At 46.8% G+C, this 14,327-nt stretch overlaps 1 protein-coding gene across 1 annotated transcript in view; it reads left to right on the top strand.

The window, feature by feature from the left end:
* Window positions 1–41: 41 nt before the first annotated feature.
* Sptlc1 (serine palmitoyltransferase long chain base subunit 1) overlaps window positions 42–14,327 on the top strand; it is a 39,024-nt gene continuing 24,738 nt past the window's right edge. Inside the window, exons 1-5 of the mRNA XM_005066297.4 lie at window positions 42–149; window positions 2,206–2,313; window positions 2,953–3,047; window positions 8,342–8,435; window positions 9,021–9,093. Coding sequence (XP_005066354.1) covers window positions 93–149; window positions 2,206–2,313; window positions 2,953–3,047; window positions 8,342–8,435; window positions 9,021–9,093 — 427 coding nt within the window. The 5' untranslated portion in view covers window positions 42–92. The remainder of the gene's footprint in view (window positions 150–2,205; window positions 2,314–2,952; window positions 3,048–8,341; window positions 8,436–9,020; window positions 9,094–14,327) is intronic.

Here is a 14,327-nt window from a genome sequence, read left to right as displayed (position 1 = left end):
TCCCGCCCCCGAGGTTTCGTGACGCCACTAGTCCGCGCCGCGCACTACTTGACGCGTCTGTGACCCGCCTGCCGGAAGCCGGGTAGCTGACCATGGCGATGGCGGCGGAGCAGTGGGTGCTGGTGGAGATGGTGCAGGCGCTGTACGAGGTGCGTCCGTCGCCGGAGCCTCCCGTGAGCCCGCGGCCGGGTTCTAGCGACCTGAGCCCCAGATCCGCGGGGCTTCCTGCTCCCGGGGAGCACAGGGGACGGAGTGTCGGCTGTTCTCGCCTCCTGGAGTCCTGCAGGACTCCGGAGAGCAGCCCTTGGGAGGGGTGCTGAGGACACGCAAGTCTTCGGAGCCACAGTTGGAACTGATGGCGAGACTGGGTTTGTGGGTGTGGGCGGTCTTAGATGTGAGGAATGCCTTTTCATAAACTGTAAGCTCTGCCCAGGTCGGGGGAAGAGTGGTTTAGAAAAGCAGAATAATTGGGAATCTGTGAAAACGGAGTAGCCCACAATTTCTGTGTTATAAACATAACGTTTTGAAGGATATTTTAAAGAATAGTTGAAGGGCTAAGGTGGTTTCATGCAGCTGTGTAAGAAAATATGAATTACAAATGCCAGTTCTTGGGAGAATGGTGATTTATTGAACAACTGAGCTTCCATGCTATGTCCTATAGAACGTGCGTGTCTAATATCTCAGGGGCTCTTCAACACGGCAGCCACTAACGCCACGTGATAATAGGCACTGGCAATGAATTTGTAGTTGCGCCTTAATGTGCATGTCGGTGATGATATATGACAAGTGACTATGTGTTGGACCACACGGATCCGAAGCCTGGAGGTAGAGCTGTGTGATCGACCAGATAAATCACGTTGCATAGAGAGTTCTGTGTTTTGAGACAAAGTCTCACTGTGTAGCCTGGGTTTGCCTTGAGCTCCAGATGCTCCTGGAATTTCAGGCATATAGCACCATGCCTTAATTTTAAAAGTCTTGGTTTGCCAGGTATGGTGGCTCATCCCTTTAATCCCAGCACTCCTGGTCTACATAACAAGTTCCAGGCCAGCCATGGCAACATCGTGAGAACTGTCTAAAAAAAAAAAAAAAAAAAAAAAAAGGCCTGGATTTCTGTTTTGTTGCTGTTGTTGCTGAAGGTTTGTGATACACTCCAACTGTGTAGACCATCCTGGCCTTAAAAGATCTGCCTGCCTGTGCTTCCCAAGTACTAGAAATAAAGGCACCACCACGCCCACTTTAACATGCCTGTTTTAAATGATTTTTCTGGTGATAACCCACTGGAACAAAGTATCCAAATCACTAACTGACTGGAGAGTTATTGGTGTCTAGATTCTTCTACAAAAACTCAATCATGCCTTTATCCTGGAACTGTGTAGAGGACAAAATAGTAGAATAGCCAAGAACCCTTATCTTACTAAGATGGCTCAACATTTAAGAGCACTTACAGTTCTTCCAGAGCGTCTGGGTTCAATTCCCAGCACCCACCTGGTGACTCACAGCCATTTGTAACACGTCCCAGGGAATCCTTTGGTTTCTGGGAATGCCAGGCACACATGTGGTAGACAGTCATGCGTGTAGAGAGAATGCTGATACACATAAAAATAAAGTAACAAAATTTTATTAAAAATTAAGATATCGGGGGAAGGGGAAAAAATTAAGATATCTTTGTACCTATCAACATGGAGCAGGTTGGCATCCTTTGGGTAAAATGATCGAAAAGAGAAGGGATTTTCTTTAAGCATTTATTACTGCCACCCCCATCCATACTCCACTCTGCATTGTCTAAGATTTAAAGAGATTTAGCAGGATACGGAAGATACAGTAATCGTGGAAGCTGCTTTCCACATAGTTTTGTGTGCTGTTATCTTACAGTCATTTTCTGCCAATAAGAATGTAAACTATCTGAACAATGTGCTAGAGTTGTTTTTAGGTGTTGGGATTGTATGTCAGGTCTTACCTCTCTTTCATTTTCATTACTGAAAGGTTTTAAAGCTGAAGTATTAGGGGTTTCTCATGTGATGAGTAACTGCCTGTTGTTTAGGTGGAAAGGCGTGAAGGGCCGTTGAGGAAGTCCTGGCAGTAAGGTGTATGTGGTAAACAGTGTGGTGGTCAGAGAGGCAGCGCTGTGATGGGCTGAATGTCCCTGCGGGCTTCGAAGTGACTTCCTTGGTTTCTTTCCTTTGTTTTTGCTTTTCTCTCTTGCAGGCTCCAGCATACCATCTTATTCTGGAGGGGATTCTAATACTTTGGATAATCAGACTGGTTTTCTCTAAAACCTACAAGTTGCAAGAGCGTTCTGATCTTACAGCCAAGGTAAGAAATGGTGCCTGTTTTATTCAGGGTATGTGGCAGCTGCATCATCTTCCCATAGTGGACTAGAACTCAGCTCTGCGGTGTATGTGAAAAGGTTGAATGTGAGGAGAGCAGGGAGTATGGAATTTCTAGTAAGCAAAGTTTGAGGAAAGTGGGATAAAGCCACCCTGGAGGAGACAGCAGCCTGCTAGCAGGCCGTTTGAGGGATGCATGCGCAGCAGCTGGACGCCAGTGTCTACACAGAAGTTATGGGAGTTGTCCCTGCGGCCTAGAGGAGAGTCCTCCATGTGGTCTTCAGAAAGGGGATTCAGGGTTGGAAATACTTACATCTCAAGTAGAATTTTGATGTGTTATGTGTAGTAAGATGGAAGAAACCCCAGGCATAGAAATAAGATTTTTAAGTTGTCAGGTTACCCAGAACCTGCATGAAGAGAAAAAGGGTGTATGTGAGAGCTGTAATAAGGAAGAGGTGAGGGTGGTAAGTGCCCTGAACTCAAGGCTGCCCTTGGCTCTCCACAACAGCTGGCCGAGGTGTTTCTGTAGTGCGCTGCTCACTGTTGCAGTGTTAGAGTCAGCTATCACCAGAGACAGCGGGAGGCGACTCGGCTGCACCACACTCTAATGTCCTTTCTTGTGTAGGAAAAGGAGGAACTGATTGAAGAGTGGCAGCCAGAGCCTCTCGTCCCTCCTGTTTCGAAAAACCATCCTGCTCTCAACTACAGCATCGTTTCCGGGTGAGTTGCTTGGCCTTGCTGCTTGAAGGGTTTCACCTGGCTTTAGCTGTATTGCCAAGTGTGTGAAGAGTGGTATCCCTTGTCAACTGAAGGCATTGCTTTGAGTAACTGCCGTTCTTTTCAATGTAAAATTTTCTTCAAGGGGTGGTCTGGGAATCTTTTAAACTTTTAATTTGGGCGTTTTGTTTTTCCTTAAAAAAACAAGTCTTTCTTCCCCCGACTTGCACTCTGTTGTTTCTTGATTGCCCCTTGTTGTGAGACTTCATTTCTTGATTGGTGGTGGGACCAAAGACTGGCTATAAACACAACTGTGCTCGAAGTCCCCAGGATGCTGCATCCCCTGTTGAGTCTCTGCTTAGATCAGGAAAAGGTGGTCTAGAGCAGGTGCAGTGACCTGCTGTGGCCCTCAGCTGTCTCCGCACCGGGTACCGGCAGCAAGAGCCTGCAGCACAGCTGTACCCAGCTCAGCTGTGTGACACCAGCCTTGCGCGTCCCTTCCCTGTTTATTGCAGCATATCATGTCTGCAGATTGTCTGCTGCCTCAGGCTTCTGACTCTGGCCGTATTGCCATTAAAGAGTCCCCTGCTGTGTCCCCTACATTTTCTTTCTCATACACCTCTCTTTTTTCTAGAGTTAAACGTCATCCTTGGTTTCCTTTTTGTGTCTCTATGGCAGTCTGCAGTCCATTTGTATCTTCCTCCAGGACTGCATATCTTCATCATTCGGTCATGTTAGCCATTAGGTTTCTTTTCTTTTTTTTCTTCTAGAACCCTCTGTCCTCCTGCTGCTCAGAGAGAAGCCTTAGAATCTTATCTGTTGGCTTGAAAATATTGGTCTCCCCCCTTCCCCTCTCTCATTGTGTGTGTCTCTTTCTCCCCCTTCTCTCTGTCCCTGAGTGGGAAAGCAGGTAAGGTACACACGTTCAGTTTCACATGTGCAAATGTTTGGAGCCCAGTGGCCCAGTGTCTTTCCCTGCTGCTCTTTGCCTTATTCCCTTGAGCAGTGTCTCCTTTGCTGTCACTTTTGTTTTTCTTACTAGGCTGCCTGACCCAGTGATCTTCCTGTCTGAGGCCAGCCCAGCTCTAGGGTTAGAGGCACTTGACCATTCTAGATCTTCCTTTAATTGTCTTCTTTATGTTATTACAATAGAGACAGACTCCTGAAAGTCTGGAATATGTCTTGTGCTTTGTATGCTCTGCTGATTCTCACTATTCATTCTTTTTCTTTTCAACAATTTAGTTTGTTTGTTTGTTTGTTTGTTTGTTTCTTGAGACCGGGTTTCTCGTAGCTTTGGAGGCTGTCCTGGAACTCGCTCTGTAGACCAGGCTGGCCTTGAACTCACAGAGATCTGCCTGCCTCTGCCTCCTGAGTGTTGGAATTAAAGGCATGCGCCACCAACGCCCGGCTAAACATTGTTTATAAAAGCTACAAGATGGGGGGCTGGAGAGATGGCTCAGCGGTTAAGAGCACTGGCTGCTCTTCCAGAGGTCCCAAGTTCAATTCCCAGCAACCACATGGTGGCTCACAACCATCTGTAATGGAGTCTGATACCCTCTTGTGGTATACATGCAGGCAGAACACTGAATATATAATAAAGAAGTGAAATCTTAAAAAAAGAAAAAAAAAAAAAGCTACAAGAGACCAGGCCAGGGGCCTAGGAATTCCAGCTATTTAGGAGGCTGAGTCAGGTACATCTCAAATCCAAGCCCTGTCTGGGCTATGCAGTGAGTTCAAAGCAGCCTGTCTCCCAAAAAATTATTTTAAAAAATAATAAATGAACTGTGGAGAACTAGGAAGACGCAACACCGTAGTCAGTTTTAAATTTTTTCAGTTTGATTAGTTTTGTGTGTGTATGTGTATGTGTAAGAGACTATGCAAACTTGTGTGTATTTGTGGGTGCCTGTGGAAGCCAGAAGAGGTTTTTGGGTCTCTTAGAGCTAAAGTGGCAGGCATTTGTAAGCCACCCAACATGGATGCTGGGATCTGGACTCTGGTCTTCACAGTGGAGCGGCACGTTCTTCACTGCCGAGCCAACTCCCCAGCCTAACACACTGGTGGTTTTACCTATTTTTGTGCTAGGATTGGAACCTGGGTCTTGTGTGCCAGACAGGCATACTACTGAACTATGACCCTGTCTTGAGGATGTTTTTCTTGATGTTGAAAAACTGAGTCTTCCAGCTGTTGATATAATGCCTGTTTGCTTCTGTACTGTGATGACATGAAAATGTTCCTTGTGTTTAGTTTTATTCTTTAAAATCAAGTTTTACTGAGCATCCGCATAGTATGCCATTCATTCTTTTAAAATATTCAATTAAATAAGTTTTATTGTATTTACAGAGGTGTGCCACATCACCATTATCTAATTCTAGAACATTTTGTTCCCTCCTCATGTAAATCCCAAGCCTTTCCTTCCTGCCCTGCTCCCTGCCCAGGCCCTGACAGTACCCATCTGCCCTCTGTGCAAACTCAGCTATTCTAGTTATTGCATATGGAAGAAATCATGCACAATTGGATGATTTGTGTTTCACTCAGTGCCTTCAGGCCATCTGTGCTATAGCAACTGTCAGTGTGTCCCTCCCTCCCTGAAGTGACTGAGACTCATCTTTATTTGCTTCTGTCTGTTTTAGAGTTTTAAGTTCCTCAGAGTCTGGAATTCTGGGTGATGATGGCTCACGCATGTCTTTAATCCAAGAACTCTGGGAGGCAGAGGCAGGCAGATCTCTATGAGTTGGAGGCCAGCCTGGCCAATAGAGGGAGTTCCAGGACAGCCAGGACTACATAGAGAAACTCTGTCTTGAAAAAGCAAAACAGAAAAAGAATCTGGAATTCACCTTTGCAAATGGTTTCTCAACTTTGTCACTAGAGAAACCTGACATGCCTTAAAGCTGTGGTCACATATTCTAACTTACGGTTGTCTGCATGCCAGATTGCCATTGATGTCTGCTTGCCTGTATTGTATTACACATTGTATGTCATTCCCACTGACAGTCCCAGTAGTTTCATGTGTCTGGAGTCCCTTTTGTGATGTGATCCAGAGCCTTGCAGGTGATGGTGTAACTGTTTTTGTTTATGTAAGTGGCCACAATGCACAATGTAACCTTTTATGATAACCTGGGCAATAAGAAACTATGAAACAGCTTTGTTTTCTCTTATTAAAGAGAATGCCTTCATTGTCCTCCTTGTTATCTACATATTTTAGATAAAAGTCTTATCAATTTGTGTCTTCTTCTGGTCTTGGTTTTAAGAGTTTGTATGCCCATGCTAATCTTTATCCAGGGTCAATTTCTGAGTCTCTCTTTTTTAAATTGAGACATACTCAGGTTTGCCTTTTTTTTTTTTTTTTTTTTTTGCATTTTTAAGGCTCACTAATTTCGTTGGCTGCAATTATCGTGTTTACTTTCTCTGGTGAGGACGCAGTCTTCTTTGTGATTCCCTAGGAGCAGACACTGAGAACTTTGTAGATGCTGAAGGACACTGTGTTTCCTTCTCACTAAGAGAGCCCTGTGCTGTGCCCTGGGAAGGCACCAGTGCTGCCTCTTCCTTTCTGCTTAGGATAGGTTTGCACCCAAAGAGTTTGGTTGCTTTACAGCTTTACAGCTTTATAAAGTGTAGATAATGGGTTCAGGGGTGTAAGTTCTTCCTAAGGTCTGTCCAGCTGTGGCCCCTGCTTTTACTGTGTGCTGTAAAAAGAGTCTGACACCTTTAAACAATATTGTTATTAACATTTTAAGTGTGTGTGTAACTGCGTGCATGCCAGGGCATGCCTGTGGAGGTCAGAGGACAACTTTCAGGAGTCAGTCCCAGGGATTGAACTCATCATCAGGCTTTGTGGTGAGCACCTTGACCACCCAACCATCACCAGCTCTTAATACTTGCTTTATTGTTGGAAAGTGTTCCTTTCTGAGCCGTTCTTGTGTCCTTGCTGAGATTTCCTTCCTGTCTTTTATTAGATTTCTGCAAATATTTTGCCCATATTGTAATTAGGATATACAATGTTGCTAGGGGTGGTGGCTGACAGCTCTGATCAATCATAGCACTTGGAAGGCAGAGACTGGAGGAACTAGTTCAGGGATTCAAGGGCAACCTGAGCTATATATATATGGTAACTTTGAGACCATTATGAGCAACACAGTAAGGCCCTATTCCAAAATAGAAAGAAAACAGCAGTGTGGTATAGAACTAAATATTACGACATTTATTTTTAGTATTTTATAATACTTGCTTTATTTCAAGGTGTCTTCTTGCATTTTTACATGTTAATACTGTGAGTTGATTTCAGGTTGTCTCTTCTCTGGCTTTCCAGAATTCTGTACCTCTTTTCTCATGAGTTACCAGATCTGTGTAAAAATAAATAAGCAGTGTCTCTGGGAGCAGTGTCCTAGTCCTTTCTGCCTCAGCACAGACACAGCCAGCCCGCAGTGTAACTGGAGTCATGGTTCCAGGGCACAGTCCCTTTCCCCACTTGGACAAAGGTTTGATAGCGTCTGTCTATGCTGTCATGCTGTGTTGTTTCCTTACGAATACAAAGGGCTCAGTTCTTGTCTCAGAGTCTCTCCCGTCTCAGCACATCTGGCTCCTGTGTAGCTTGCTTCCTTTACACTTTTTTGGGGGAGTGAAAAGAGGACATAGGGGATCCTTTCAAGGAGCATCTTAGTGTTAACTCAGAAATGAGCTGTGATTTCAGTGGGTTGTGTAGACGATGTTTAAAAACACTCACTGAGATCATAACTCACTTTGCCTATTCTTGCCTTTGATCTTGATCATTTTATATTTCTTCCCTACTTGTCTTATTCCAGTTTTTAGACATTTTATTTAGCTACTTTCTTCTTAAACAAGTTACAATATCCAAGATTCATCATTCCTTTATCTCTTTTTTTAAAAAAATATTCTTTATTTGTCTGACTCTTTGCCTGAGTGAATGTATGTGTTCAGTATGTATGTGAACACTATGTGTGCAGTACCTGTGATGGCCAGGAGAGGGCATCAGATTTCCTGATGCTGTAGCTACAAGCAGTGTGAGTCACCATGTGTGTGCTGAGAACCAAAGCCCTGCCATCTGCTGTCTTTCCCACAACCCCTACTATCTTATTCTTTTTTACGTTGTACAGGGAGCTTGTTAAAGATCAGGCCTAATGGGAAGATGTTTGACTTTTAATTTGCCATTTTCTGATTTATCAGAAAGCACAAAGGACAGGGGTGGAGAGCAGATCGGGCGGGGTGACTGCATAGTTGAGCTGTGCCTGCTCTCGTGTGCCCAGATGGGTGCTGAAGTGAACCACTCTGTCTCTCCCCAGGCCTCCAACCCACAACATCGTGGTGAATGGGAAAGAATGCATAAACTTTGCCTCCTTTAATTTTCTTGGGTTGCTGGCCAACCCTCGGGTGAAGGTGAGTAGCATGTAATGGTGACGTGGGAAGAGACACTGCCACTGCAGAGTGATATAAAAGACAGGTGCGGCCATCAAGAGGACAGAATTTCACATCACTGTATCCGGCAGAATCAGAATCCGGGCTTGGACCATGCAGGGCAGAGTGTCTGGTGGGATCAGTGTGGCTGGCAGCCAGAGAACCTAGGACGCCAGGCCTGGGTAGTAGCAAGAGGACATCTAAGAAGTTGCCCAGCTCCTGTTAGGACTGGGACTTGCAGACATGCCCAGGAAAGCCTAGTGGTCACTGGGCTTTTAGAAGGAGTCGAATGTCACCTCTCCATTGCTTCAGCCGTGCGTCTCATTTACGAGTCCGTGTTTCCTAAATCCTGTTAGAATTGCTGTAGTTATAAGAAAGGGGGAAGCGGGGGAGAGGAAGAGGAGCCTTATGGGTCCTAGCATGGGATGTGTTGCCCGACTTGTTGGAGCTGCCAGTCAGAGGAAGAAGGGATAGGGGGTGGGGGAGGGGGCTGCCATGTGGGTGAAGAATAGGGAGGGTGGACAGGACCACGCCCAGGAAATCACTAGCACATTTGCTTCCATAAAGGCCGCAGCTCTAGCGTCTCTAAAGAAGTACGGCGTGGGTACCTGTGGACCGCGAGGGTTTTATGGCACGTTTGGTAAGTCGCATTCTCTTTCAGACTCCCTTGAAGGATCTGTTTGAGCTTGAAGCTCCTACTGAAGCATTCTTAACCCTCAGGCTGAGTGTGTGCACTGTCTTCTTTGCATTTGCTTGTGCTGGGAGTGTGGGTAGGAGCTGTGCAGGAAGAGCTGCCGTGCCTGGGCAGTGCTGATCAGGCTCACTGCAGCGGCCCTAACAGGGCCGTGCTGGGAAAGAGTCTCGTTTGTGCTTGCCAGCTGCTGGGGAAGGCCCAGCTGCTGGAGGCTTGCACTTACTGTCACGCAGGCACCCATGTGTGATGTCACCCTGTTGTGGAGTGAAAGGGCAGGTGACAGTACCTTTCTCACAGGACGGGTGGCCTTGCGTGGCCTGGTGTCAACTGGCCAGAACCAACAGCAGGCCACACCTGGTCAGGCTGGGCTGGCAATGAGTGCTGGGCAGGGAGTACCACGGAGAAAGGTCAGAACACATTGACTGGCTTGTGGTTGCAGCTTCTTTTTCTTCCTGTGATGAAGGTGGGGTCACCAGGGTTTTGTGTGGGAGACCCTGGGACAGGCTCACTGAGTCCTCAGGTAGTGCAAGGTGACAGCTACCAGGAGCTTCCCGACTCAGCCTTCAGACTTCACTGTGCACATTGCCCTCTGTTTCTGGAATGTCACCACGTCTTCCAGGGGCTAAATCCTGGAACTAGCCTTCTGGTTGAGGAGGCCATCTCATTTCCATTCGTGGATTTTGTGCGCCCTAACCCCACTGGTTAAATGTTTCTATGAAAGACCCTTCCTTTGTTTCTCAGTCTGTTGGTTGCCTTATTCATGCTGGGACAGATGAGGAGAGTTGGTGCCCAGAGTGCTATAGCTAGCACTCAAAGCTCTTACCTCCCATCATCCCGACCGCTTAGAAGAGAAGGGAAGCCTAGGTAGTGACACCTTCTCCCAGGGCACACGGCTTATAAATTTCTACGCTAAAATTAGGCCCAGTGCCGCACGCACCAGCCCAGGCTCGCATGGCAGGGTCAGAGGACGGAGCTCAGGGCCAGCCCCCTGCTGTGTGCTGTGCTTGCTTTTCCCTGGTAGGGACCAGTGCCCCACGCACAGGACTAGGAAACACGAAACAAACCCTGCTTTTTCCTGGGCTTGGTGACTGTCACCTGATGTCTGAGGCTGGCTCTGTGAGTTTGCCAGAGTAAAGGAGCTGCTTTCTTCAGAGTCTGAAGTAGCTTTTATTTGTGTCACCTCACTGCTGCTTAGGAGTTCATCTGGGAGGGCAGATGAGGTCTATTGCTCTGTCAGATGAGGGGTTGAACCTTTAAGCCTTATTTCCCCAGAGCTGTGACAATGAAGTTAAAACGGCCCAGCTCCCTCTGTGTCACTTGTCAGTACTAGACGCTGTTCAGTTAGCACTCCTCACCGAGGACCCGGTACAGATTTTGGCCTTAACCCACTGCCCTAGCCTCCCAGCCACCGTCTCACCAAAAACAAAGTCAGCAGCTGTCAGTCACTGGTTGACCCTTCCACAAACTCTCGAAAGCATACACAGATGAACGCACACACATTTCACACACACAGAGGCTGTTTTACACATTGTTATGTGCCCTAATTTTTGTTTGCCTATTGTCAATTTTTTTATTCAAAAATTTTATACAGTACATTTTGATCATGTTCCCTACCCCACCTCTTCCTAGATTCTGTCCAAGTTCATGTTCATTTTCTCACAAAAAAAGGGGGGGAAAAAGTCAGACAAAAAGATGTCCAAACAAAACAAAATAAAGAAGCCCTCCTCAGCGCCCCCAAAAAACTGAGTTTGTTTTGTGTTTGCCAGTTAGCACCTGGGCATGGAGCCTGTCCTGGAGTGCGGTTGATAGACCCAATGACACTCCATAGGAGACAATGGATTTTCCCTTTGCCAAGCAGGTGTCAGTTGCAAATAGCTTTGTAGTTAGCATGGACTTTAATGTAGATGTGAGTGTGTTTGGGTTTGTGACATTAGGGACAAACCACAGCCTTCTGTTCTGGGCACACACTTCTCCATTGAGCAGCACCCCAGCCCCCTAAAGAGTGTGTTTTAGATTTTAATTGGATTTGGTTGTTCAGGTGTCTGAATGGCCACCAGTGGCAGATAGCGAATATACAGTTTCTAAATACTTGCAAGCGACTCCCATCTGTCCTAACGCCATGGCTGAAGGCTCCGTTGACCAGAGCTGCAGGCTCATGGGCAGCCAGGCAGCTGTGCGGTTGGTTCCTTCCTTGGTCAGCTCGTTTCTTCTACAGACACATGCCATCTTTGTTTTGTTAGGTTGGTTTTTCTCCCATTACTCTGGTGCTTGTTTTTTGAACTTTCTTTTCAAATTATTCTTTGTGTCTTTGACATCATGCATCTCCATCCCATTCATTTCCTGTCCCTTTGTATCTGCCTCTGGCCTTCCTTGAACCCCCCCCCCCATACACACACAAATAAAATAAACTTCAAGAAAAAAAAGGAAGAAAAAAGGAAAGTCAGTCTGGTCATGGAAGCTGCAGTGTGACCCAGTGAGTCACAGTAAACCCTTTATTCATGTATCTTTACTTGTAAATGTTCCTTGCAAAGAGTCATTGATTTGGTTCGAGGCCGCTGCTTTCTGCTACGCTGTCAATGCTGGGCCCTCCCTGGAGCTCCTCCGGGTTTTCTACTGTTGCCCTGTGTAGTGGCCATCCTGCAGCTTTGGGTCTTCAGGACTGGTCCCTTCACGTGCTCCAGCAGATCACAGACGAGGGGGATGTTGGAATGGGCCAACTCACAGTCCTGGTTCTGGGCTTGGGTAGTGTTGCAGTTGGGTTAGCCTCCTGTGTCCTCACGACCAGGGTGAGCTCTCCTGCATGGCCCTGGCTGGTTCACCCCTTTAGCGAAGAGTAAGGGGCGGGCGAGCCTGTTCCCTGCTTTCACTTCCTCAGGGCAGGCTCTCCACACCGGGGCCAGCTCTACTGTGCTGTCCAGGCGAGGTGCAGGGGCGTCTCTCCCAAGTGCTGCAGCTGAAGAAGAGCAGGGACAGCTACCCCCCCCCCCCGCCTCAGGCATTGATGGGTGGGGGAGGGCATCTGTCTCCCACCCATGCCACCACATGACAGATGAGTGAGGTCTCCCCTTATTCTGAAAGCAATTATTTGAATAATTATAGTGACCTGCTTTAGAATTTCAGCATTCAGTAAAATCAGAGGGAACTACTGGAGTCTCTCAGATTGAACTTCAGCCCTGCACCAGCCCTGCAGTCGAATCACCCTGAGTGCTCAGACACGTGGCAGACACCCTTTGCACTAAGCCCTAGGGCAGATGTGGGGACCTTCCACTTCTCTGTACTTATGTCTACTTGAACTATAGCTCAAGGCCCACAAAGATTGCATTTAATTTGATGCTTTCCCCTCCTTGGTATACATTTGGGCATCTGTTTTCAAAGCTCTCTCCTTTTTAGATCTTCTCTTAACTTGTAGAGAATGAACAAGTTACTATAGGCTGTGTTTTCTGCCCTGCCAGCCTGCTCCCAATTAACCCCACAGAGACTTACAATAAATGTTTGCCCGATAGCTTAGGCTTGTTACTAACTAGCTCTTTCAACCTAAATTAACGGTATTTCTGTGTGTACACTCTACCGTGTGGCGGTTCCTTTCTCAGCATGGCATGCTCATCTCCGTCTTCCTCTGCGTCTCTCGCTGGTGACTCCTCCCGACTCCACCCTTCTTCCCTGTGCCCATGTTTGTCCGCAAGGCCCAGCTACTGCCCAGTAAGCTCTTTTATTAAACCAATTAGAAGGGGCCTTGGCAAAGACACAGCTTCACAGTGTACAAAAAGATTACTCCATAACAAGTTGCTGTACTTACAATAGAAGTACCTTTCCTTCCTCAAGTATCCTTCCAGGCTTGTGAGATGGCTCACAGGTAAGAGCACAGGCTGCACAGCCCCAAGGCCTGAGGTAGATCACTGTGACACACGTGGTGGGAAGAGAGAACTGACTCTCCTAAGTCATCGCTGACCATGACACATGCACCATGGCACACCTGTACCCCTACACACATGCAGAATGTTTGCTTTCTAATGCTCTTTGTGGTTTCAATCGGAGAACCTCGTCTCCCTCCAGAGTAGTCAGGTCCTGTGTGCTCAGGAGGGCGTGCTGTGCCGGTTTGTTCCAGTGTTTCCGTTTGGGTACAGGGAAGCTGTAACTTACACGTTGGTCTTAGTCTGAATCAGACTTCACTATGCAGTGGGCTCAGCAGTGAATGTCCTGTGCCTGCCTTCTTTTTGTGTGTGAGCAGTTAACTGGGCAGCTGCTGGGGCCCAGGAAGAGCATGAGTGCGTGAGACTCCTAGATTGGCTGCAGATTTTCTTTGGTCATAAGACTGTGGTTTTGTAGGTGTGGGGAGCAGCCCTCAGGCACATGGCTCAGAGTGTTTCAGTAAGAGTCACACGGTGTCAGGATGTGAAACATTCTTCATGACTTTTGGATACAGAAGTGCTATTGTTTTTACTTCATGAAAAATTGTGTGTACGTGTGTGCATACGTGCACGTTACTGGGAATTGAACCCAGGACCTTGCACATGCTGAGCAAGCCTTTGTAGTTTTATTTTGAGGCAGGGTCTCACTAAGTTGTCCAGGTTGTCCTTAATGTAGGATCCTCTTGCTCAGCCATCAGAGTAGCCAAGCTAATGTCTCCTGTGTCTCCGGAATTTTCACTTATTTACTTATGTTTGGGAAGGGGTATGTGCACACCCGCTGTGGATGTTAGAAAGCAGTTTGCAGGGGACAGTTCTGCTCTGCCACCCTGAACATCCCTGGGCTCACACTCAGGCCATTAGACCCAGCAGTGAGTGCTTTTACCTGCTGAGCTATCTCAGTGGCCTAGGAATTCTTTTTTAAGAGTAGTATTTATTAGACTGGACAGTAGCATCTCACGCCTTTAATCCCAGTACTCAGGAAGCAGAGGCAGGCAGATCTCTGTGAGTTTGAAGCAAGCATGGTCTATAGAGCCAGTTCCAGGACATCGAGGACTACACAGAGAAACTCTTTCAACCACCCACCCCCCCTCCCCCAAAAAACAGGGAAAAGAATAGTATTTACATAAAATTAGAAAGTTCTTAATAGAAAATATGGTAAATTGAATGTAAACTATTGTGAACTTGGTTGTTTTCTAGTCTTTCCTTTGTAAAACAACCAAGGGCAATTGCTGTTTCCTTACTGTAAATGAGCCTAGGCAAGTGGCCCTACAG

The sequence above is a fragment of the Mesocricetus auratus genome, unplaced genomic scaffold, assembly GCF_017639785.1.
Source record: "Mesocricetus auratus isolate SY011 unplaced genomic scaffold, BCM_Maur_2.0 Super-Scaffold_100013, whole genome shotgun sequence".
Lineage (NCBI taxonomy): Eukaryota > Metazoa > Chordata > Mammalia > Rodentia > Cricetidae > Mesocricetus > Mesocricetus auratus.
Note: the sequence above shows the minus strand (reverse complement) of the source record. Positions and strands in the feature narration are given on the sequence as shown.